Source organism: Lichenostomus cassidix, chromosome 7, assembly GCF_008360975.1.
Source record: "Lichenostomus cassidix isolate B80296 chromosome 7, HeHo_3.0, whole genome shotgun sequence".
Lineage (NCBI taxonomy): Eukaryota > Metazoa > Chordata > Aves > Passeriformes > Meliphagidae > Lichenostomus > Lichenostomus cassidix.
The window spans coordinates 31,605,364-31,630,481 of record NC_139488.1 but is presented as its reverse complement, the minus strand read 5'-3'; the positions used below and the strand labels follow the sequence as shown (position 1 = coordinate 31,630,481).

The 25,118-nt window shown below is 37.9% G+C and overlaps 1 protein-coding gene across 4 annotated transcripts in view; it reads left to right on the top strand.

Annotated features, from left to right (window-relative positions):
- The first annotated feature begins 535 nt into the window (after window positions 1-535).
- Window positions 536-25,118, top strand: part of ZRANB3 (zinc finger RANBP2-type containing 3) — a 41,350-nt gene continuing 16,767 nt past the window's right edge. The window contains exons 1-5 of one of the 4 annotated variants that reach the window (XM_085067089.1): window positions 536-671; window positions 5,156-5,314; window positions 18,739-18,757; window positions 21,454-21,632; window positions 24,004-24,235. In XM_085067089.1, the coding sequence (XP_084923215.1) occupies window positions 5,163-5,314; window positions 18,739-18,757; window positions 21,454-21,632; window positions 24,004-24,235 (582 nt within the window). In that variant the 5' untranslated portion in view covers window positions 536-671; window positions 5,156-5,162. Of the gene's footprint in view, window positions 704-3,673; window positions 3,798-5,155; window positions 5,315-18,738; window positions 18,758-21,453; window positions 21,633-24,003; window positions 24,236-25,118 lie in introns of those variants that run through there. The other 3 variants (XM_085067088.1, XM_085067090.1, XM_085067091.1) reach the window with 3 other exon arrangements.

The window sequence follows — 25,118 nt, the reverse complement described above, 5'->3', positions numbered from 1 at the left end:
TCCGTGCCCCGGCCGCTCTCCCTTCCCCCGCGCCTGAGCCGCTCCCCTGCTCTCGGCCGTGTGGTGTATCCCGGGCAGCAGCACCCCGGCCGCGCTGTGTGCCCGCGCCAGCGCTCCCGCAGCTGCACGGCGCCCGCACCGTGGCGGGGCAGGCTGGGAGCTGCAGTCAGGGCTTGTCCGCACAACCTCTCGCTCTCCCGGCCTCTCGCCCCGGCTTTCACCGCTCTGCCGAGAGCCGAGGGCACTGCCCCGTCCAGCCCGGCCCTCAGCGCCATCCTCGCCTCCCTCCGTTCCCAGCCCCGCTTCCCCTTCCCGCCTCTCCGGCTCCCTCAGCCCGCCCGCTCCCAGCGGATCCGGGGCCGCTGCGAGGCACGGCCGGGCGGGAGCATGATTTTCAACTCGCTCCCGGGGAAGCGGGGCCAGGGAGGAGAAGGACGGGGAGGACAGAAAAAATGAAGGGAAAAGCGGTCCCCGGGCCCAAAAGCGCTTCCCGTCCGTGACCCTGGCCGTGCGTCACTTCCCGGCGGCCGTTCGAGCGCGGAGCCGTGCGGGCTGCCCGGGCTGCAGCGCTCGGGGTCTGTCGCCTGCCGGGGACCAGCTGATTCCTGTTCGTCCCCAGCCCCTGTCTGTGACAGGTTTCACTTCTTGCCGCTGCTGGCTCGTCGCATCAGGTACTTGTGCGAGTGCAGCTGCAGGGATTTGCGTAAGTAGAATAAAACGCTTGCCCCCAGGGAGGTACGGAGATGTGCGCTTACCTCCCGGCCTGTGGAAAAACTGCTCTGCGCTGCAGAGCTGTGTGATGTCCTCTGCTCCGATCGCTTTCTCCTGCGGTGTTCTTTAAAATGCTGTGTTCTGATGGGTAGATTTTCAATTCTTTATAATCCCATTGGTGGCTCCTCAGTGCAAGAAAGACACGGAGCGACCGGAGAGGGTCCACAGAGATGATGAGGGGTCTGGAGCATCCCTCTTAGAGGAGAGACTGCTGGAGCTGGGCCAGTTTGCTCTGGGGAACACTGAGAGGGAATCTCAATAATGCACATTAATATCTCAAAGGCAGGTGCCGAGAGGATGTGCCAGTCTCTTTTCAGTGCTGCCCATTAGCAGGCTGAGGAGCAGTGGCCATGAAATAGAACACAAGTTCCACCTGAGCATGAGGAAGAACTTCTTTGCGAAGATAGCAGAGCAGTGGAACAGCTGTCCAGGGTAGTCGTGGATTCTCTCTCTCTGAGACATTCTAAAGCTACCTGGATGTGCTCCTGTGTCCCCTGCTCCAGGTGACCCTGCCTTGGCAGGGGAGTTGGATGGGGTGATCTCCAGAGCTCCCTTCCAACAAACAATTCTGTGATTCTGTGAAATAGCTGATTAACCAATCAACCAAGATACTCTTACTCTTGAATTCCCTATTAAGTTTTATTGAATACACAGTCATGGAGCAGTTAAGGTCATTAAGAGGAAATTTATGAAGCAAAACCCTCAGTGGAAAGACTCATTTGTCTTAGGCATCTGCTGCTGAGCTGCATTAAAAGGCTATACTTAGTGGCCTGTAAAAATAAGCAGTGGGTTTATATTATGTAATCAGCTTGTGTTGACAAACAGCTATTGGAAAACTTAAAGTTGTCCTTGAACTTGTCATCAGTCTTGCACCCAACTTTCCAATAAAGAAATAACCCCAGGGGTAATAGCCTCAACAAACTGGGTCTTAGTTGCTGCCTCTGGAAGGATAAGGGCCTTTAGTGAAATGCATGTAGCAGTAGCAGTGATTATTAAGAAATTCAAGGTTGGATTTTTTCAAATTTTATTTTACTGTTATTTGCACTGTTCTTATCCCTCAGTAGCTACTTACTTTTCCAGATCATTTGTGACTGATTGAACATGCTAGAAGTTGGAGCAGATTACTTGGAATTATTGCTGATGTTGTTTCTCTCATGTATGAACTGCCTACTTGCTTGAATTTTAAAAAACGTTTCACTGTATTTTTTTTTATGTGGCAGCTCAGTTTTCTTGAAAGTTTGAGAGACTTTCTCAAAATATTTCCCAGAAATTATTGTTGCTGTATGAATATGTTAATAAAGTTTATTCTGTTTTAATTCCATTTTGAAAAATAGTGAGAATTGGACTGCATCAAATAGTTTATAGTTACATTGTTGTACAGTACCTTCAAAAAAAATTCATCAGACTGGAAAAATGGGAATCACCTTTACAAAACACATGGTGACTCCCACCAAATAAATACATTCATCCTGGTGTTCATGTGTTCTGCACTTCATAAGTTTTTACTTATTTTTTTATTCCCAGTGAATGAATCAAGATGTATGTAGGTCCCTGAATCTTCCTTATCCCTGCTTTTAAAAGCTGGGATCTTTTACCACTATCTAGGCCTGAGATACTTAAGCAATTTTAGGTGAATAGTTACCAGGTTTAGTAGTTCAGCTATTTCATCCTTGATTTCCTTTAAAACACTTGAGTAAATATTCTACAGGTTATTTTAACTCATGAAACTTGTGCAGCTGAATGAAGTCTCTGAATGAAAAGCTACGTCTCCACACAAAACCTTTTAGGTCTGTTTTGTCTGAAAAAAATTAAGCTCCACAACTTGTGATCTAGAGATGTGGGAAGGTCAATGTGATCTGTAGTACAACCCATTAAGGACACAGGAAAAAAAAAAGAAAAATTGTAGTTAGAGAATACATGCACTAGTCTTACATCTTCTAAATCTGCAGTGAGTAGAACAACAGATACAAACTGATTTTCTGCTACACTGACTAAATTCTTTTTTGAAGTAAACTATTTTTATTTCTTGACATTACTATGCTGTGTATGTAATTGATCTGTCTCAAAACATAAATGACCACCTCTGCCACAGTCATTGTATATGTTGTTGTAATAGTCATTTTTCACCACATGTGGAGTTGTTTAATTATTCACTTAGTCTGTAATTATTCACCATTCATTTGTATAATTATTCACCTAGAGAAAAAAACTAAACAAAAACTTGGACATATCTGGTAGTTATTGCTTTCTCTTTTGCTGCTTTCTAAGATAGATCTGCAAAGTCAGTTTTAGCCTTGTTAATGACTGATGCAGAAACATTTTTCATGGTAGTGCTGCTATGTACTGATGATTCATGTGCCTCCTCTAATTCAGATTTATGCTTCTGAAACTGCATGGCTCCTATTCAGTGTTTCAGTGAAAGGATCTTGTCATGATCTCATTCAACAGAAAGTTAATTATGTTAACATTTCATTCTCATATTGTCACTCACAACAAGGTATGTAGCAAGCTGATCAGAAGTACATTATTATCTGTGCATTTATAGAATGGAAAATTATCACAGAAAATGAGTCATAAATGTTCTTTGGAGGTGAATCTCAGAACCAAGTGTTAAATAGGTTTGTTGGGCCCACCAATCCTGCAGCATTCTTGTTGAAGCTTGGCTCTACAGAAATATTTAGTGTTTGTTTGTTTGCCAGCAGTCTTTTGAAGTACCTTAATCAACTTTGAAAGGAAAAAAATACTCTGTGGAAAATATTGTGATAGAATGGAAATTATTTTGATTGCTTTCCCAAAAGCTAGAATTGAAACATTTTTGTTTGCTGAACTGAGAGCTGAAGCATGTATTTCCTGGAGCTTTATGGTTTGTTTTTGGTTTTTTCTGTGAAATGCTTCTTTTGGGCACACAGGGTGAACTAGGGGCTTTCCATCTTCTGTTAAGCAAAGCTCCGTGGTGGACATACATTAAAGAGCCTGTTACTCATCACAGCACCTGTATCTGCTGCTGAATGTTCCAGAGGCCCAAGGTACAAGAATATTGTTTCTTTAAAGACATACCAAAGATTCAGCTTATGAAAATGGGGGACAGAATTGCCATGGTCAATATACAATGCTTGTGTCTCAATTTTTGAGTGTTGATCAGTATTTTAAATGTAAATTTACTATTTTTCCCTCATTGCCCAGCAGAATGGCATGTCAGAATGGTTGTGGTTAAACACCCCTTCATAGTGGAAGTGGTAGTAGAGGCCCAAGAAGGAATGCCTGGAAGTTCCAGAGTTACTCTGTTCAATTCTTCCACAGTGGGATTGTCATGGAACTTGCCTTGGAAGCTCATCCACAGCATTTGCTTTACATTCCCCTGGATGCCTGATGCATACCTTGATAGACATGCCTGTAATTCATCCTGGAACCAAAAAAAGCACTTATTCATTTTCTGTCTGCCTGCATGTCATTAGTCTGACTGGCAATGCCAGTGACAGATCTGCCAAAATCCTCATTTTTCTGAGATTCTAAAACAGTTTAGTGGATTTCCAGAACATTCAGGTCCTGTTCCCTTCCTTTTCCCTCTCCTCATTGTTGTCAACAGTACTGACAGTTCCTTTTTTTTTCCCTGATGTGACAAATTCCCAATAACTTATGTTAGCTATGCTCTCTAGTCCTCTGTTCTTTCCCTTTCCCTTTGCATCTCCCTGATTTTAGGACAATATTGTCTGTGAGAGATTCAGAGCAGCAGGGTCAGTGATTCCACATCACATCAGAATGGTGTACGTCAGGTTTTGTAGCCAGAGCTTCGTAAGTGGAATTCCTTAGGAACAGAGGTGCAGTTCTTTCACTGTGGCATTTAGTCTCACCAGAATCCATCTGCCTGTTCTGCCTCCTCAGCTGTACTCCAAGACAGTAGAAGGAAGCTGTTGCAAGCTGCTGATCGTGGTTTTCTGATTACAATTTTAGGATTAAAAATTTTAAAGGACTTTTAGTTCCATCATCAGAAGGTTAAATAACTTATTTTTTTTCCTAGAACTCTTCTGAAAAATGTTTACTAAAAGACTTATATTTCAATGTCCATGAGTAAGCTTGACTGGAATGGCAAATAACTTCCATTCATGAATAGGGTACTTGCCTAAATAATTATTTCATAGCATAAAGGAAGAGACACATGCTGACCTCTTTATTCTGGAACAGTTAGAATATTTTATGGATAGTGAGGTGAGGGACTCTTCCTCCAGCAACTGCACAGTTCTATGCTTTCCAGAGAGAATTCTCAAAATTCAAGAAAAGTTATGTAGATATTGATTATTTCAAGATGAAGTGATCAGTATTGTTCCACGAAACTTTACTCTGTATTCTGCCTTGTAGGTAAGACATCTTCTTTCTCTTCTCTCAGGTTCAGCATGGCCAGTGGTCTCCAGGAAACACCTACACCTGAAGCTTCTCATTTAGGGGATGCTGATGCTAAGCTGTCCTTCTTACCTGAAAGACTGAGAAAGAAGCTGCTTCCTTTTCAGGAAAAAGGCATCATATTTGCACTTCAGAGAAATGGCAGGTAAAATTACTGTATTCAACTTACTGAATCACAAGCTAAAAATAATTACTTTAGGTAAACATCAATTAATTTTTACAAAAGTTATTCAATACCAGCAGTTTTAGGTGAGTTACGTTACAGAAATCTTGCATCAACTATAAGGTAACATGATTTAAAATGAATTGTGGTTTTTTTTTCCACAGAGGATGAAGTTTAATGATACATTATGCAAAAGAGAATTGTAGTATCAAATAAAGGAGGTTGATACCAGTAGGACCATCATTTTTGTTATGTTAATAGAGAATTCTTAAAATAAGTTAATTCACGTTTGATTCTTTAGTTCTTAATGGCGTGGTAGAGCTGTTAAGGGAATGACTAACAGAGCCTGATGCATCTGTATGGTTTTCTATTTTAAACTTGGTACAGTTCTGGCGTGTAATCAGGGTGTTCTGGAGCTCACTGAGCTGCAGCAGCAGAGCAGGAGAATCCTTGCAGAGTGCTCAGTTAGCCAGTGCAGCAGCTGATGGAGTAGGCATTCAGCAATTAAATACCTGGGAAATCAAAAAACACGGTTTATGCAGCAGAGGCTGGAAATACTTTGCTGAGTAAGAGCTTGTTACTGAGTTACAGGGTCAAAAAGGAGGGTGGGAAATGCTATTTCCACATTTATAAATTTGTGGAAATGTGGGAAATTGGAACTTAAAAGCTGTGAAACTACTGTGTGCTGTTGTTTTGGAAAGGAATGATGTTTGGGAGGTCTGGCACAAATGGAATTAGTGTAGCCTATGTGGGAAAGACAGATGAAATTAGTTCCTGATTATTTCAGCGTATCACTCCAAATAAGAGGCTTAGGGCTTAAGGAGGTTGTTTTCTAATGTTTGTGATAATTCTCAGAAGAAATGTGCATCTTTTCCTCTAAAGGTGAAAAGTTGGAAAGGAAGTATTTATCATCAGTTCTTGCAATTACATGGAACTTTTACTCCATTAAAATTTTCTTCTGAATTTTTTCGCTTTGGTTCTAGTCCTTTGGCCAAAAACCTTTAGCACTGCTGTCTCAGGGAATGAAAAATCCATCTGTTTTATACTGCCAGTTTCAGTGGCAGAATAGAAAGATGAGTCCAGCCATTCCCATGAGAGCCTGAGATTTGATATGCTTTATGCTGAATTGGCATTAACTGCTCTGTGACCACCAGTCATAGCAGGCACTTCCTTGCTGCACAGACTGAGAGTGGATGGATATCATTTTAATGGAGAGCTAAGATTTTGGTAGAATAAACAGCAAAGTCTATGTTAAGAGTTGAATTTAATAAATCCAAAGCCCTTGGCTGCTGTTGAATATGCAATTGAGGTGTATATTTGTGTATCCAAATAGTGAAATAACAGAAGTCATTAAAATTAAAGTAACTATACACATTTAATTAGTGTAGGCTAATGGATGCATTTGAAAGTGGCATAATCTCTATTATATAGTATAGAGGTTCCTTGTAAGCAGCTTAACTGTAGGACTGGATAAATTTTTATCAGATGTTTCTTCTTTTTGTTTAAGTAGTAACAATTGCCTGCAAGAAGTATCCAAAAAGGTTTGGAATACCTAGTCTATCTAGGAGGGAATTTATTATTTTCATTAGGGTTATGGGTTTATATTAGGTTTTTTCTTTAGGTCTTCCACTAAGAAGAGTTCTGCATAACACAGCACTGATGGTTTTTATGCAGCATGCACATGAAGAAATGTTCATCATGATTGCAAGAAATGTCATTCCTTGGCACAGCAAATTCTGTGTGTAAGCTGGGTCAAACTGAGGAATTGTGTGCACACTATCAGCCAGCATCTATCTAAAGTAAAATGTGTTAAGTCAAACTTTCCCAAAGAGTGTTTTTTAAATCTGTCCCTTGCTCATGCAGATCTATTTCTCTTCTGTCCCAAAACAGAGAACAAGAGCCTCTGGTGCTTCTAGCTGAATTTTCTTATTAGTTTGCCAGCAGTTGCCTCACACAAGTCTTTCCCTTTTGTGTACTCCATAATAATTTAAACCATCTCTCAGTATTCCCACTGGTATATTTCAACAGGGTCTGGTGCTTTCCTGTAGAAGTGTCTTTTCTAGTTTTAAAAATATATAAGCATAGGACTTGAAGTGAGCAATATGTGCATCTCTGCTCATCTTTCTTCTTCCTCCAGGCTATGCAGTCTTCACAGTCATCACTTAATCCATGCTTTGCTGTAGTGGTAGGAAACTGGCGTAGAGCAAGTGCTCTGTCGTTGGCTGAAGAGATTCAATTAATATCATCTTAGATTAGACAAGCTCCCAGCATGGAAAGGGACTTATTATTAGAACAAACTCTTATTTTTGCATGGAAGAGGCTGGGAGTCAGCTATTAATTCCCTTGTCTGTTCCCAAAGCATAAAATAAATATGCTGTTGGGTTCTGTACTTGTGATTTGTTAGTAACTGAATCAAAGGCTTTTCCAGTAGATGCTCCAAAGGCATTACCTCCTTTAACAGAGACTGCCTAACACTTTTCTAGGAAATGACAACTCTACAGCCAACAAGACAGCTATGGTTCAACTTAAGCTAAGATACCTTTTATCTCACAAACATGCTTTAAAGGTAAATTACTGACTGGGTGCTTACTCCTTACTAGAGATTATTCTTCAGAAATGCACTTTGGAATGGCTGCCGAGGGATGGATACAATGTATAGTCTTTATTTGTAGCCTCAGACATTAATGTGCACAAAAGGTAGGTGCACACAAATTATGTCTGTGAAGACTGTTTTATTTTTATGATTTTCTTTCAGTGAAGGTATAAGTAACTTTTAAAAAAGCAATAATTTTTTTTTTGTGTATGTGTGTGTGTGTGTGTGTGTGTGTGTGCACGCTTCAAACTGCTGCTTAAATAAAAACCAACAGACTTGTCCCTTCCATGAGCATGACCTGTTAGCAATAGGCTTGGGAAATACTGAGGGTTGTTGGGGTCAGATGTGTGTGTGCTGTTGGGAGGTGGGGGTGAGCAATTCTCTGCTCTCTGCTGCTTATTAGTCATGGTTTGGGCAGATGGGGACAAATCCCCATTTCCTAGGAACTCAGGGTAGAACTGAGGGGTCACAAGGTTTTAGTGAAGAGGTGGCAGTGTTAAAACACAGTACTCTGGAAAAAGTGGTGGAAACCTGGGTAATATATCTGAGCTGCAGAGATGTATGGGCAAATGACTCAATAGTACTGATAAGGTTTGTATTTAATCTCATTTGAGCTCACATCTCTCATTGAATATTACTAATTTTTACTGCTGCTGTTCACTAATGTCATACTAGGAAAGTCACAATTCTTCTTACCATGTATTCTTGTAATATATCCTCACTTCACAAAAGTGTGTGATGTCTGTCTAGTAACACAAGCAATTTGTTCACCTGAATATGCTGTAAAAGAGGCATGCTGTTGTTTGAAATTTAGCTCTCATGCTACTGGATACCACTAAATGCATTATTGAGCTTTGTAATAAAATCTGTCAGCGTGTGATTTGCAAACATCATTATTTAGCATTGCTTGTCTTGCAGATGGTATCTGTAAAAGATGCCTTCAGACACAAAGATATATTTCTTTCTAGGTGTGTTGGCAGAGCAGTTTGTTTAAGCTGGATGCAAAAGAGGACTTGGAGATATTTACCACCCATGAAACAAGCTTTTCCATTGTAATTGTATCTCAGACTGTTTTACTGGGGTGCTCTTGTTTCCTCTATAAGTTTGAGAGGTAATACATTAACATATATTCAGGAGCATGTGATTTTTGTTTTCCCATACATGCTGGCTTAATGTTGTTAGACACAGTAAAAAAGTAAATGACCATGGATGGCAATATCAGGATATGCAGAGTTCACATCTGCCTTCAAGAGCTATTGGTTTTAATGAAAGGGTAATGGTTTTGTTAGACAGTCCCTTTCTAGAGTAAGGAAAGGTTGTATAGTGTTTAATATTTTTTGGATAATAGGCTACAGAGAGCCATTGTGGCAGTGAAATCATTAGAGAATGGAGTGTGAATGTCCTCTGTTATAATACTGAATCAGTTGCCTGCACTTCAAAATAGTACTTTTTCCCATTGACTATGTCTCTGATCTCTAGCAAACTACACAGGAAGAACACATAGTTAATTCTTTGTTCATTAAAATAGAATTTTACTTCAAAGATTATCAGTCTTTGTAGAAATTAATTCCCCTCTCCCACCCTCAAAGTAAACCAAAAAACCAAAGGTTCAAATCAAAATTTCCTTGAAGTTGATGAACACAGCTGAAAGGTTCTTCACTGGAACGGCACAGGATATACAGTCTGATGAGGTTTTAGTAGTTGGAACACAGAAATGACAGCTTTTGGGCAGGAAGCAAATAGAAATGTTTAGAATTCCTAGGCACAGCCCTTTGTAGGGCAAAGAATTTTTTATATAAGTCCTATTTAAATTCTCAGGCAAATTTCTACACAAACGTCTTTAACTTTCTAGGATGTATTATCCTTCCAGTGGTATGAAAGATGTAATTTCCATTTGAGTTGGGTGTCTAAGGAAAGATTTTGGGAGCTGATAGAATAAGAGAAAATATGTTCAGTCCATGTACTTCCATGCACATTTTAGTTTGTGCTAGAGTAGTAGACCCTTTTGTCTCACACTTTTCTATAACTATTTTTCACTTTCACTCCTTTTTTTGTTGTTATTACTGAGTTTGCTTCTGGGTTTTATGTTGTCTATTAATCTTTCTTTCTCCTTTCTCCTTTCTTTCTTTCTCCTTCAAAGCAAAATTGTTGCTTTCTGTCTTGTATTGCCTTTTTAAATTACCAGAACTTTTGTTTTATTTTGCTTTTATCTTTGCTATTTTTGATCCGTGATTCCTGATTGATTTGTTCTTTCAGTGTATTTCTATTCTTCAATTACTTATCTTTGATGGTAGCCATGAATAAGAAAATAGATCTGTCTTTCCATTCCATTTTGAAGCACTAAGCATAGTTGTATATCCACATATCTCTTACTGTCTATATCTAATTTTTCTGTCCTTTGTTTAAAAGGCCATAGGTTTCTGCAAGTCGATGTTGTGATTAAATGCAAAACCAAAAGCTTTTTACCATTGTCGAATTTTTTTTTTTTTTAAATTTCAGAATCAGCTGCATGGTTTAAAGGAACACATACAAAAATATTTTACAGGCTACTGTTGAATTTTCCCCAGTATTATTTCTTAGTATTTCTCTTCTGGAAGATAAGGCATAGTTATTTTCCGTTGAATTTTACTTTACTGTTTTCATCTCTGTTATAAATCTTCACACACCACAATCTTAGTTTACTGAATATCTTAGTTTAACTTAAACAAGAAGTACATCATTTCATTTACACAGTGAAAACATTGGCCATTAATTTCTAAAGGAAGAAAAATTGTAACAGAAATACTTGACATGAAGAGTTCATATTTTATGGAGCTATAGTTGTTTGGTAATTATTATTGTATTATCAGTATTTATGCTGATATAAGTATTTATACAGATAATTATCAGTATCAAGAACATCTGTAAGAATTTTTCTTCAGGTTTTATTCATATTGGGCCATTTTGTGCTTAGCAAGTTGCTGAAAAGTTCAGTGAGCATTCTGGCTATTTCTTTGTAAACACAGAACAGTGACTGTCTGTCATTCTTAGATGTTGCAAATAAGGATGTGGAACTGGTGTAAGCACCAAACAGAATATCCTTTAATGACTCCAGGTTTTGTAGTATCATTGCTGTGAGTCTGGAGTTCATTAGAGTTCTTGTAATCAAACTCAACTCATGACCAATTTGAACTCAAGATGGAGAGTTCAGAGTTCTACATGAAGATGAGAATTTTGCAAACAGACAAGATGAAGTTAATCATGCTCTCTTATGGGAAATCTACTTATTCTCTCTGGTTTTGTCATACTGACTTCAGTAAAAGCCAAATTACTTGAATTTACATGCTAGAAAAAGAAATTACCTTCACACCTTCGCATTTGGGTTTTTTTTTTAATCATGTCTAGGAATATTTCTTTAAATGTTTCATTTTTATTTTAATGTGCACTTGGTGGTTTGCAGGATCAAGTGCCATCAACAAATATCTCCATTATTTGTAGATCTTTGGATCAGAGATCAGACTGGAACAAAAATAATTGTAACTTTTTTTGTGATTTCTGTCTCTAGTCTCAGTAGCTTGTGGTTAGATAGCCTGAAAGAGCTGTTTGAAACAAGGCTTGAGTCTTTTGCTAGAGTAAGAAAGAAATCTTTTATTTCAATATATTCAGCAACTCAGATGTATAGAATTATTACCATTTTGTGAATAAATGGGGGTCCTTAAACCTGCATTATAACAGGTGAGCAGTTGTTTCTAGTCTTAAGAGAACAAAGCACAGAAGTAATCTCTGGGGAAAAGGAATGGGCTGGCTATTTAGTGAATATGGAGAGGATCAAACAGTTAATACATTTCAGCTCTCTCGGAAAGTTGAAGAAAGGTTTCATTTTTTTTTTAAGATGTTGGTTTGTAATGATTCAGAGTACATTTCACATTTGAGAAGTGCCAAGGAAGAGAGAGATGAATAAATGAAGATGCTAGCTCACAGAATGAGGTTCAGATGCAGGAAGTATGAATGAGAGATTGAGCCAAATTCTGCAGAGCTTTCATAGCCAGGGAAGCTTGTTTGGAAGTGATGCTGGAGGAGCTGGGAAGCAATTCAAATAGAACAAAAAAATGCATTGTCAGTAAGTGAATGTAGGATATAATCCAGGAGAGGAACTATGCGGGGTGAAAAAGAAAAAAGGAAGACTTAAGAACAGAAAAAACCCCAGTAGCAGTAATATGAGAGTTTACCTGGGTTTAAATGTGGATTTGTAGCAGGAATAGAGAAGAAAATATAGATTTTAGAAATGCAGGGCACAATTCATTAGAATGGAAGAGGAGAACCAAGAGAGATTAAGACTGCAGGTAATAGGTTGTCAACAGTGCTAGAAGGAGGGGAAATAGGAAATGAATTGGTGTTAGCTGTGTGCAGGGAAAGTTTGCAGTGTGGGGATCCATGATGAGAAGTTGGTGTATTTAAGCACAAGCAACGGGGAGAGGATAAATAGGAGGGAGCAGTTCTGAGTGTGAGACAAGTTGCTTTAATGAGAGTGAATAGATGTAAGGTCTTAAACAAGTATGAGTCACACTGTGACTGACTTCATGCAAGTTGGAAGAACATAGGCACAAGAGCAAACTACTCCAGATCACCAGGGAATGCAGAATTTTTCGGGAAAGTAGTGATAAGTATCTAAATTTCATTGAAAGCCATTAGACTGCCTACCAAGGAAGACCTGCTGTTGCTCATAGGTATTTCAGACATGTCAGTTAACTCAGGGTTAACATTTGCAGCCTAGATTGAAACTAGTTCATGTTATTCTGTCTTCTTGCATTGAGTCAGGCTGGTGAACCCATTTGCCTCTGAAGCCCGTGACTGAACAGGTAAAGAGTTTTCACTATCACTGTTGGGTGTGCTCTTGGCTGGAGGTTTTTCTCAGTTAGGAGTTCCATTGGTATTCTCTAAAAACCTGTTGATGTGTCTGATCGTAACCTTCAACTTGACCACTTTGTTATGTGTTATTCCACACATCTTTGCCAAAGCTAAAATACCAGAATATGTGGCCTGAGCACTTTCAAATATTAATAAAACATTTTAGGTGGGTTTTTCAGTCACATGTTGAAGAGTGTTGGAGAAAAGCATAAGACATCACAACCGTTCTCCTCTACACTCCTTTTCAGCATCATTAACTACGCAGATGTGGCGATTTAGTGCATCTTATGCTGGATCAAAGGTTGGGGTTTTATTTTTTAGGGTTTTTTTAAAATACCTAGTGTAGTTCAGGAGCAGGGATGAGCTCTATCTTCCATCTTCTGGAGCCCTATTTTTGGTGAAACACCCTTGATTATTTTTGCAAGGGAGTCAGCTCTCTTTGTTCTAGTTTTAGGACTGCGTGCTGTGATTACTGACACACAAATGTAACGGTTGCTTGCGCAGTTTTATATAAAAATGTTCTAAGTTCAGATTCCTTAAATAACCCTTGGTTAAGATGTTAGTGCTGAAGTGTTGGCTTGTGAGTAGGAGGTAAATTATATGTTGTAGCGTTATATAAAACTGACTCACATGAGTAGGTGAGAATCCCAAGAATATCAGGACACCCACACCAGTGAAAGAAAGACTCGAGCTTCCTCTGTACAACATGTTCCAAAGCCTGCATTAACAAAAAACAGCTTTAATTTGCTTGAGTAGTAACAAAATTATTCAGTGTTTTAAAAAATGAGGTGCTACCGCTTTGACTGTTTGCCTTGGAAAACGCATTTGAAAGGGAAGGAATTTGTTCTGAAAAAGCTACCTGCAATTCTAAGTGTTTTTTACTGGATAAATAGCTGCTGAAAATCAATGAAGAAGTTAAATTATCCCTACAAGCAAGCAACAGATGTATTGGATTGCTGCACACCTTTAGTTTGTAGTCTACCATGTGAGGAAGCACAACTCTCTAGAGAGGATATTATTGCAAGTACTTCTATAGTTACAAGAAACCTCTAACACCAGCTGTTTGACTTGGTAGGATCCTTGGTTGTACAGACCTTAATTCCAGTGTGTTGTTAATCAATATTCCTTCAAGAGCAAAGTTTAAAATTAAATTCTTTCTCTTTACAAAAATACCTTGCTGCAGTAGCCATAATTAATATAAGAAACTTCAGCTCTATTGTTTGCATGGTTAGTAGTGCTGACATTTCAAAAGGGGTGACCTGAATGTAACCCAGACAAAGAAATAGAAATTATTTTCATTTAATTGTTTGTTCTTCCCTGAAACGAATTTTATTGAACTGTGTTAGCATTAACCTCCTTCTGATGCAGACTATTTTTGTGTGGCTCTGACATATGCCACATGAGCTTAGCCTCAGTTTCCTTCTGTTCCTCCACTGAACTCATCTGCATAAAATTTTAAAGATCTGCTTGTCCTTCTGCTTTGCAAAGTTGATTCCAATCTTCTTGACATCAACACAGCCAGGAACTCTGTGTTTTTTGAGGTTTGAAAAATGATTCTTTCTGTCCTTTTAGAAGCAATGCTTCCAGAGGGCTCGGTTTTGAGTTTCTTTTCTTAGTTCCTTCACCTGTTTTTCGCTTACTTCAGGTTTCTCTCCAAGGTTTGCTGTAGTAAGAACATGTAAATGCACCTTTGCTTGGTGCTTGATACCTTTTCAAGCCTATTCTGATAGTGCTGAAGGTCTGGTTTCTGGGGCTCTGACTCACCCAGCTTTGTGAGTCCCTTCAGCTGTGGGATTCTCTACATCCAGAAGCAAGCTGGGGTTTGTGTACAACCTCAGGTGCTTGCATTTGTTCTCTTTAGTGAGCAGCAGTAAGGTTCTGGACCTGTGTGCAGCTGAGGTGAAGCAGCTCAGCAGACCTTGCTCTCTGCAGGTGTGTTCACCCACCAGGGTACATCCTCACACAAAGCTCTTTCTGTTTGCTTGTTAAAGGAAAATGTAGTTTTATTTTCAAGCCTAATACACCTCAAAATGCCAGGGCTGTTAAAGCCTAGAGGAGGCCCATGCTATGGTTGCCTTCTATTGATGAAAGATCCTACTGTGTCCAAAGGCCATTGCTCACCCTTCACTGCAAAAGGGTTATGAATAGTAGGAAGGTTTTAGCAGCATGTGCAGTGCATCCCAATGAGATTCTACTGCTTTCTGCTAGGAAGAAATAGCAGATTTCCTTGATGAATGGACAGAGATTCAAACACAAGCCACAGGATTCGCTCTAAGAAGGGAAACATATAAAGATTAGATGGGAAAGAATCTGAAAGAATTTGCCACTGACTGGTGCTTTTTGCATGGTTGGACTTTGCTGCTGAGAGTAAGTGCAACTGAGACATCTCAAATAATTTTTTTTCCATGCTTTTCTGAAACTTTTGACCATGTGGGCTGAGCTTATAACAGGATATGAATCTGCGTATCATAGCTCCGATTTATATTCTTGGAGAGAGCTATTATTAAGGTGTCATATGAACAGATGGGATATGAATGATGAAGCTCAGATTGGGTAACTACCAGTTGAGAGGAAATGACTAATTGAACTTCAGAGAACAAGAAGTCTGTCTTCTTGCAGTCAAAATATGTGAAACAAAAATACATATTTGTCCCTTCAATGTAGCTGAAGATCTGTTTCTTCTGCTTTGACAGCATGGAACCTTCATGTCCATGTTGGCAGCTTGTCTGATTGCAGTAATATAGAACATACTGAAGTTTGTTTTAAATAGAGGCTGCATATTTTTAAGATTATGTAAAGTATTGCTTTTTAGCAGCTTAGTGCAACTAACTATTAGATATCTTGTAAGTTCTGTGTGATGTGGGTTATAAAGTTGGGGAAGTTCTTTGTACTTCAAATCTAATTGTTGTGATTGTAAACTGGAAACATTTGATGGTTTTGCTCCCAGTAATATAAGCTGGTTTTCTTTGCCCTAGAATCTAGTGAAAAAAATTTGGACTTCTTATCTTTTGTAACTACATTAAGCAGGTGTCATTCTTATTTTAAAACTGTGAAAGCTACACAGATGAATGCTTTAAAATGCATTATGTCATAAAATAATTTGAATATCCTCCATTTCCACTTACATTAGTTTTATTAATTTCTACCTGTATCATAAACTCAATCTTGTGTGCCATGTCAAAATGCTATCAAGTGTGAGTGTCAATAATGTTAATTAATTGGCATCAATTAGCATTTTAAAAGCTGTAGCACTTCAGGAATGTGAGTATGAGCAGTGTGGATCCAAGCAGTGATTCATGTCACTGACTGTATGATCACAGAGGACTTTACACATTCAGATAACTCTACTGGAGCTTTAAACCAGTTTAGTGCACTTGATTGATCTCAATCTGTGATGTGTCTGGTTGCATTTTAAAGGCTGAAAAATGGATGTATTGCAAGTACAGGAAAAAAATCCCAACTGCTTATGACAAAGCAATTTCATCACTGGGCAGGAGAAGAGAGGGAATACTTACTAGCAAAATGCCACTAGAGATATCCAGCTTTCAAACATAGGGGTGTTTCTGTGGCTCTGTTTGTATTGGTACTGCAGAAATGAGGAGCATAAAACTGTGTTGGTCACTTAACCCCTCTTAGCAGAGAGATTATGGGTAAATTGACGGCAGCTACTTTGTACTTCCCATCATTTACCAGCTACAAAACAATGAGTTTCTATAAATATTTAAAAGTCATCAACTTCTAAGTATAAAGTGGAGGTTAATAGACGTGAAAACAGGAGATACTGTATAGCACCAAAGATTTTGAGTGCAGTCTGAAAATGAGTGCAAAACCAGACCAATTTCTTACTTGTCAGCAGATAAAGTCATCAATGTTCAAGTGGCTACAGTTCACTCTAATGAAGAAATCTAGTTCTGTGGAAAAAGTGTTCCTGTGGTAGACATATTTTTAAAGTTGGGGGTTTTTTATTTGCTATTCAGCTTCTGTTTGTCAGAGCCATTTGTAAATCACTCTGAATTTCTTCATTTTTGCTAGTTATCCTGAAAGAAAGTGGAGTCCAGATAGTTCACCTATGCTAAAGAACAGTGCTACAGGATCTTACCTATTCTCACCTTATTTTCTGTGTGTCTGAACTGGCATAATTAACATTTCTCTATTTATGCAATTCTACTAAAATTTAAGTTGATTTGCTGAGAAATATTATATTTGTTTGCAGGAGTTGGCAAGGACCACTTTTATTCCTGTCCTCTTTCCCACATTTTCTTGCTACCAGATGCTTATTGCTATATTTGTACTTCTGCTCTGATATTCTTATAATAAATGATCTTTATTGTTGGAGAAGGTCTGTGGTTTATTCTTGAGATGTCTCTGCTCTGTAGCTGTTAGTTGTAGTCTGACTCATTTGCTGCATTTGTGTAAGAAGTACTACTGCAACAGTAGGTTATTGTGCATTCCAATTGATTTCAGGCCTCAAACTGGTTTTAAAAAACATGATTAATGTACTGAAATCAGTTGGCCTCAAAGAAGCTGCAAAAAAGAAAGACTTGTTTTGTAAACTGCAGTTTTCAAGCAATTAACAATGAGTATTGAATGGGGAAAAAAATCAGTCTTTGAGCAAAAACTGACATTATTTTAAAATTAGAATTGTCTGTTAGTCGTCTGCAAATAAATGTCTTTGCCCAGCTGCAAATCACAGACATTAGGGCCCCACAGTCATGAGTTGCCACTAAAAATAATTCTCTTCCTGCCTTTTTTTCCTTTGTAAATCTGTGCAGACTTGGGGGCTTTGTTTTGTTATATTTTCTTCCTTTGTTTTCATTGCTCCATCCCTAACAGCTGGGAGCCAGGGTGGTTTGCAAAGCAATTGCAAGTAGATGGTTTGTTACTTATAAAAAATTAAGTTGTATAAGAATTAATTTTGAATTAATTTTTTACCTCAATTGAAAGAAACTGATGAAATTAGTAGATACTGGAATTTATACTGGCAGGTAGAGTGAGCAAACAGCAGTATACTGTGTTTCTGAAAACATCAGACATTCTATCTTTTTTTGGCCAGCTACACTAACTTCAGAGTGGCTACCACTGAAAAAGCAGTTTTGTGTTACTTGAAAAGATTTTTCTGTATCAAAATACAGGATGCTTATATCTTGTGTTAAATTTTGTTAAAGACACTAAGGGCTGGAAGACCTTTCCCATTTCTTCATGGAAGAATTATATTTGAGTTACACAATGCAGGAGTACATATAGAATCACAGAATGGTTAAAATACCTTTAAAAATCACATCAAAGATGGCATTTAATGTTTAGAAAATGAAAATATGCTGAACAGATTCACTATTTATGAATGGGGACTTGGAGTTGTCATTGTCTTTACACAGAGTGGCATTGCCAAGTGACTCCAAAATGGGCAAAAAATCAAATTCATTTTCTAATACTTTAGCTGGTACAATTGGTGGGGGAGAGGGAGTGTCTGCTTCTATTCCAAAACAAATGTGACAGCTCTGGAAAACACATTTTTAAAATCACTCTGACATATAAATAATCCTTAATCATGAAGCTGCAAAAACATTGTTCTTTCTGAAGGACAAAAAATTGAAGATGCACTTCTTGCCTTGGAAGTGTCTCTTATAATTACAATTAATCTATCCCTGGACCTAAGCAGCAATTCAGTTTTGCAATTGCAAGTTCTGCAGTAATGCCAGCAAACTGAATAAACATTTTTAGCATAATTGTCATACTTATTTTCAAGTTCATACCAAATTCACTTTTTGTAGGTGATATCTGGAGGAATTAAGTCACCTTTATTCGTTTCATTGGTTCAGTAAATCAGAATTTAAAATTAAAGTAAACAATTTGTAAGTATTGGTGTATGTATTATATTTAGTATTAATTTCTGCTTTTCCCCCCTCTGTTTTTGTTTCTCATTTAGGTGTATGATTGCTGATGAGGTAAGTGATGCTCCTGTTCCTGTAACACCATTTTTTCTGGTATTAATGCACTTCGTGCAGATGTGACTGTTTTTATTTGAGAGGTGTGGGCAGAAAGGCTGGCAATGAAAGAAGCCTAATTCCTGTGATAGTCAGCAGATACTCTGCAAATACCTAAGTGAGGAAAAAATTAAAACCTGACATAAGTTTAGAAGAATCCTTGAGAAAACCGAAAAGGTTACTTTTAATTGTAGGTTAAATCTCCTGTATTGTTACATTTTAAAAACACTGACTCAGTTGATTTTTTTCAAGTTCTTTGTAATTGCATAGCTGTCTATTTTTAATGGATTATTAGACATTCCTGGCCAAAGAGATTTTTAACAGATATGGTTTCCAAAGATGAATTTTTTGAAGTGCATTAATCAAGTAGTAATAGTAAAATTCATTGTGTCCATACATTTGAAAATATATGTTATATTTCATTCTGGGGAAATCTGAGTCCAGCATTTCTTTCCACAGATGAAACATTTTTGTAATAATGTTCTTGATGTGTTGTCACTATAAAACCTTTCTGAAAAAGAGAATTGCTGTAGTCTCCCAAGTCTAATTTGTGTTTTCTTGACACACCAGGAGGGAGAGTGAGATGGATTATTGGGATTTAAGCATCTCCTCATACTATAAAAATCTCATTACATCTGGAGATAAACTATCCTGGCATAGAATGTGAAATATTTGGGAACTGTGGAGAATACACAAGTATTCAGGGGAAGAGAAAAGGGAAGCTTGGGAAAAATCAAATATCAGCAGTGACTATTTTTTTATTGAAAAAGTTTATTTCCCTCCTTGAACTAGAAAATGAACAGTATATAATTATGTTAGCAATTGAAAGTCCTGGAAGATATATTCCAAATAAATCACATATATTTTGTAATGACAGTAGGTGTGGCACTGAAGGAAGTATTGTGCAGTGATGGGTATCCTGTGCTTTTTGACCTGTCTCTAAAATAAGACAATGTTGGTAAAACAAAATATCAGTATTGTGAGGTTATATGCAAAAAGAAGTTATGGAGGAAAACTCAAGATCAGAGAATTACTGTTCATATCCCTGGATTGTGTAACTATGTAAGGGTTAAAGTAAGATAATAACAGTATTTTTTGAAAGTTATTCTACACATATGTTTTCATTTTTTCTCAGAGTGGGGAGAGACAACATTTTTCCCCCAAAATTTCAGCTTTTCTATGTCATCCATTTCCATGATGGAGAAAGATGGGTTTATATCAGAACTCTGATACAAAGCATAGTAACTCTCAAGTCCATAATATTTTCCTAGTGTCTCACACTCTTGTGACCTAGCCTGGTGGTCAGCTCTGTGGGATCTACATCCACCCTTGGGTGTGCTGTTGCCAAGAGATCTGTTTTATTCCATACTCATTTCAACTCAGTGCCTGGATTATCACCAGGGACTGCACAGCCTGAGTTAGGGAGGCAGCCATGTCAGCAAACTAAAAATGAATATTATTTTTGGGTTTTTTTTTTTCACTTGGATTTATTTCCAGCTGGCCTAAGCACTACTGGTGACACAAGGGGAGCTTGCAGGAAAATTTCAGTGAAAACTTGGCAATTTTGAATGAAAACTGAGTATTGCAATAGCTCTCCAATTATTTTTCTTTCTAGTAACAGTGGAAAAATTCATTATGTTTTCTTCTATACCTGGGAAGTCTGTTCATTATATCATTACATCAGTCTATTTAGACTCAATACTGAAGATGCAAACTGTTGTTTTATGTCTCACTATTGTGAGTAGTTAGGTAGCAGCAAATCCACTCAAATATCCACTGGACTCCATGGAAAACCTGCACAGAGTATTTTGAGGCCAGTATCTGCTTGGAGTTGGGAACTCTCTCTTGTTATATGAACAAGTAGAGAAAATGCTGCTTTCTTTGATAAAATCTTGGGGGGTGGGGGTTGGTATTTTTTAAACAAAACCCTAAATTCTGAATCTTACAATCATCTGCTGCCGTGATTATTCACATATGGAAACGTTCCCACCTTGACAATATGAAACAAGTACTTTCCTGTTAAATACAAATATGTGTGTTGAATCTTCCCTTGTCTGTACATCTGAATTCTCACTATGTGGGCTTTCTCATCTGTGTTACAGGCCAAAGAGAAGCCATCAGCTCTGGTGAATCAGAGCAGAAGTTTCTTTTTGTTGACCCACAGGGTCAAAACCAGAGCTCTTCCCACAGGTCTTTATTCTTCACTTGCCTGTGCAATGTAGGACAAAGTTGTTGTTTTTATTGTAATAAGGCATCCTATATTTTTCTTTACTTTGCATAGTTTTTTAAAAATATTTTTGGCAGCCTAACAAATTAAAGAGTTTGATCCTTTTAGTCTATCCTGTTAAGACCCTGAACCGAAAACCTTCTGAAATGAATGGAAATGCTTCTTTTGTCTTTGATGAGCTAACCAGATATAACACATGTATTAATGCATTTAACTAGAAACATCTTGTTTCATAAAAGATGATCTGTGGTAACAGTGATAATTAAATACATACTTGATAAGTAGCTCTTTGACTTGGCTTCCTTTATTTGGTTCTGTCTTTGCAAATTCCTTTGGGCTCTTCTGAATGGAATATGCTTTCCATTCATATATTCTGTTTTCCAAACGTATATTCTGTTTTTAATGTTGTTCTTTCCTTTTCTTTTCCCAGATGGGGCTAGGAAAAACAATTCAAGCAATTGCCATTTCATATTACTATAAAAATGAATGGCCTCTCTTAATTGTAGTGCCTTCCTCTCTGAGATACCCTTGGGTGGATGAGATGGAGAAGTGGATTCCAGAACTCTCTCCAGGTGACATTAGCATCATTCAGAACAAAACTGATATTGGGTGAGTAAAGTTTGTAATTTTTCTCTAGAAAGGCCTACTCATTACCCTCTGGGGTATTGGATACACCCTCTGGGATATCAGCCACTCCTCCCAGTTTTCTGTTATTGTGTTACAGTAGTTACTCATTTTCTCTGAAGTTGAGAGATCTGCTCTTTGCAAAGTAGCAAATGCTTGTCTCCTGAAAATCTGATTACTTCAGTGTGTCTCAAATTGAACATACACAGTTATTTCTCAACTCTGATGAATTCATTAGCTTCTGTGAAACATTTTTGGAGAACTTCTGGCATACATTACAAAATAAGGAAGCAATTACTGCTAAAATTCTATTTAGCGCACTGAGAAAATTTGTAAGTTCGAATAAGTAATCCCTAAATAACGGAAAAGGTCATCGTGACCTACGCTTTCTATCTTTAGACTTAATAGCATGAATTCATCAGAGAGGCTCTGTCTTGGGTGTTGTTAGAATAACTCTCCTATTACCCTGAATTGCAAGGGTGTTTTTTAGTCTGCTTTACTGTAAATGACTTGGTTGATTTTATGGTAATGTTTGGAAGTTGTTATAACTTCAGTGTGAGAGAGACTGATCTTCATGTTTTTGGGAGTATCAGAGAATGACTTGACTGCCAAGGTGTGCTGCCTGGAGCCTTCCTGGTAACCACAGAAATCCAACTGACAGTGCATTTTGAAAGCTTCATTGGAGGGTAATTCCTACTGATAGTCAAAATTTAAGTTTACCATAGGAATATGGGAACTAAAATTGGTGCTTTTTTTAAAGGTATTTATCTAAAAAGCATTCAGTGCTTGTAGTGCTGAATGCAGAAAGGGAAAATGTGGAGCAGGGGAAGTGATGGGAAGAGTAAATGGCAAATGAAATTCTATTCTTTTAGGATTTTTTAAAGGAGTAGACTTTAACCATTAATACTTTTATTGAAAAAGAAGGAAAGATAAAACTTGAGTTTCTGCTCATTCAACTCCCAGGAAGCTTCCTAGCTGCAAATGAGGTCATTGTTGAACTAATTAATATTTTAACATTAAAAAGTGTTATATGCATTTGCAAGAAAGTGCCAAAATTGGTATGGCATTTTGTTAAAATTCTGCTTCCATATGTTCAGCTTTGCTTCCTCTCAGTTTAATACTTTGCCGTTCTTCAAAACTTCAAGAACCAAAGAGTGTTGTTTAACTTCTTGATTAGAACAGGTTTAAATATCCTTAGGCATCAATTTAGGTTCTTACAATTTCTGACCAAATTTGAAAATGGATGTTTCGTGAATAAATTGTTTCCACTAAAATAAATTATTCTATTTATATATTTTTTTTAATTTACCCTTCAGAAAGGGGGTAAGGGAAATTCTTGCTTTCCTGGTTGCTCCATTTGTCTGTACAGTGACAGCCAGAGTCTGCAGTGCCCACAGTGCTCAAACAAACCACTCTGCACCTCTGCATATCCAGAGGAATGAATGTGTAGGTGCATTTACTTTTTGCCTCTTAAATCGTCAGGGAAACTTGAGCTTGCTTGGTTTCTTGATCTCTTGCTACTGAAGAACAAACAGAAGCAATGCCAGCAGAGCAGTGGTGTCTGACAGATGGGGAGACCAGCTATGACCCTCGTTCTGATGCCTTGTTTAACAGCTTTAAGAGCTCCTGTGCTGCTCAAAGGCTCCTGAAGGGCCACAGTGCTCTCTAGTGATTTTAAAATCAATTTCTGCCTCAGACCTGTGCATCTATAAGTTTCTTATAAAAAGTTCATTTTCAGTTAAATACTAGTTTTTCATCCTCTGCCGTGTTGATCCCCTGCTTCCAGATTTTTTTGTTTTCTTCTTGTTCTGATTGAGCAAAAAAGTTGGATAACAGCTCTGACAGGAATGTTTTTTCCAGGTGGTGAGGTTCAGCCCAGACTGTGCTTTCACAGTGCCCAAATACTCAGGGACAATCTGGTTGATCCTCTCAGGCTGCTGCTGAGGAGATTCTTTGTACCCAGAACAGTAGAAAACTTGCATAGAGACATTATTACTGCAGGTGTTTGGGTGCTAATGAAGATATTCGCTTGCATGTAACTTTCTGTCCAGAAAGTGGATTTGTCCTATGGGATCTCCCTGGAAAGGAGCACAGGGTGAAGCAATGCAGCCAGATAAACGAAATTCTTTTGAAATGCAATGTGTGTCTTCTAAAATGGTTATGAAATGGGTGTGATTGATAAGTGTGAGATGTTTTAAACACCAAAAGCTGTTGTTGTTAGCCTGACAGCCCACTTGTCAGTCAATCCAAAAGGAGACATGCATACCTTCTGAAATTAGATTTTAAAATATCTTTGCTATATTAATTTCCCAACAAGGAAAACTTACTAAGAAAACTTGTGGATTTTCTCTTTCAGGAGAATATCAACCAGCAAAGTAACAATTCTGGGGTATGGGCTGTTAACATCTGATGCCCAGACTTTGGTAGATGCTTTGTACAGGCAGAACTTCAAGGTAGTTGTGATTGATGAGTCACACTATATGAAATCCAGAAATGCCACCCGCAGCAAGATTTTACTGCCAATTGTGCAGAAAGCTCTCAGAGCTGTTCTTCTTACTGGAACTCCTGCTCTAGGAAGACCTGAAGAGGTATTTGCCATGTTGTGTTTTGTTTGTTTTGGGTTTGTTTTTAAGGATGGTAACAGTAATAAATGAAGAGTTTTGTGGGTTTTTTGAATATGTACAATTACATGCATTATGACATCAGAAAGTGCACTAGCTACAGGAAGGACAAGTATAAAAAACTAAACCAATGTCTTTTTGTTAGAGTTGATTTTACAAACTGGTTCACAGGTGACTTGAGACAGTGTTTCTTGTAAGAAATTAATCTTGCTTGCAACAGACTGATTGTTGGGTGAAACAGAAAATGAAGAGCCTAAGTAGAGAACTGTTTGTTTCTCCTGGGGAGGAGTCTTTGGTAGAAAAGAACTTCTATTAAATCACGTGATAAAGAAGCCCTTGGTTTATCACTGGTCTTTTGAATATTTCTGATGTTCACTTAAGTAGAACAAAATATAGCCTGTGCTTGTTGCACATCCAGAAAGACAGTTTTTTCTTTTGAAAGAAGTTCTGCATGTGGAATTAAGGAGGAGCAGAGAGGTAACAAAAACGTCCTTGGGTTTTATACTGAACCCAAGACAGCTGGCTTTATTTATCAAATGTAGGGGGAAAATGAAATGTAAGAGCTGATTTGTGTTCAGAGAACTTAGAAGATTTATATAAATAATATTTTGTGCTTCAGAATTCCTCATTGTGTAAGTAGAACTTATGCCAAGATCCTTTAGGACTTTAATTTGTTCCAAGAGGTAATAACTTGAGGAAGAAATCCACATTATGGGAAAGGGCTTGGTATATCATGAGTACTTACTTAAAACTTTAAGACAAATATTTATATTTATGGGTGTGGATAATTATAAAACTTCCCGTACAAAGACATTTCAACCAACCCTGGACAAAGAATTCAAGTTAGAAA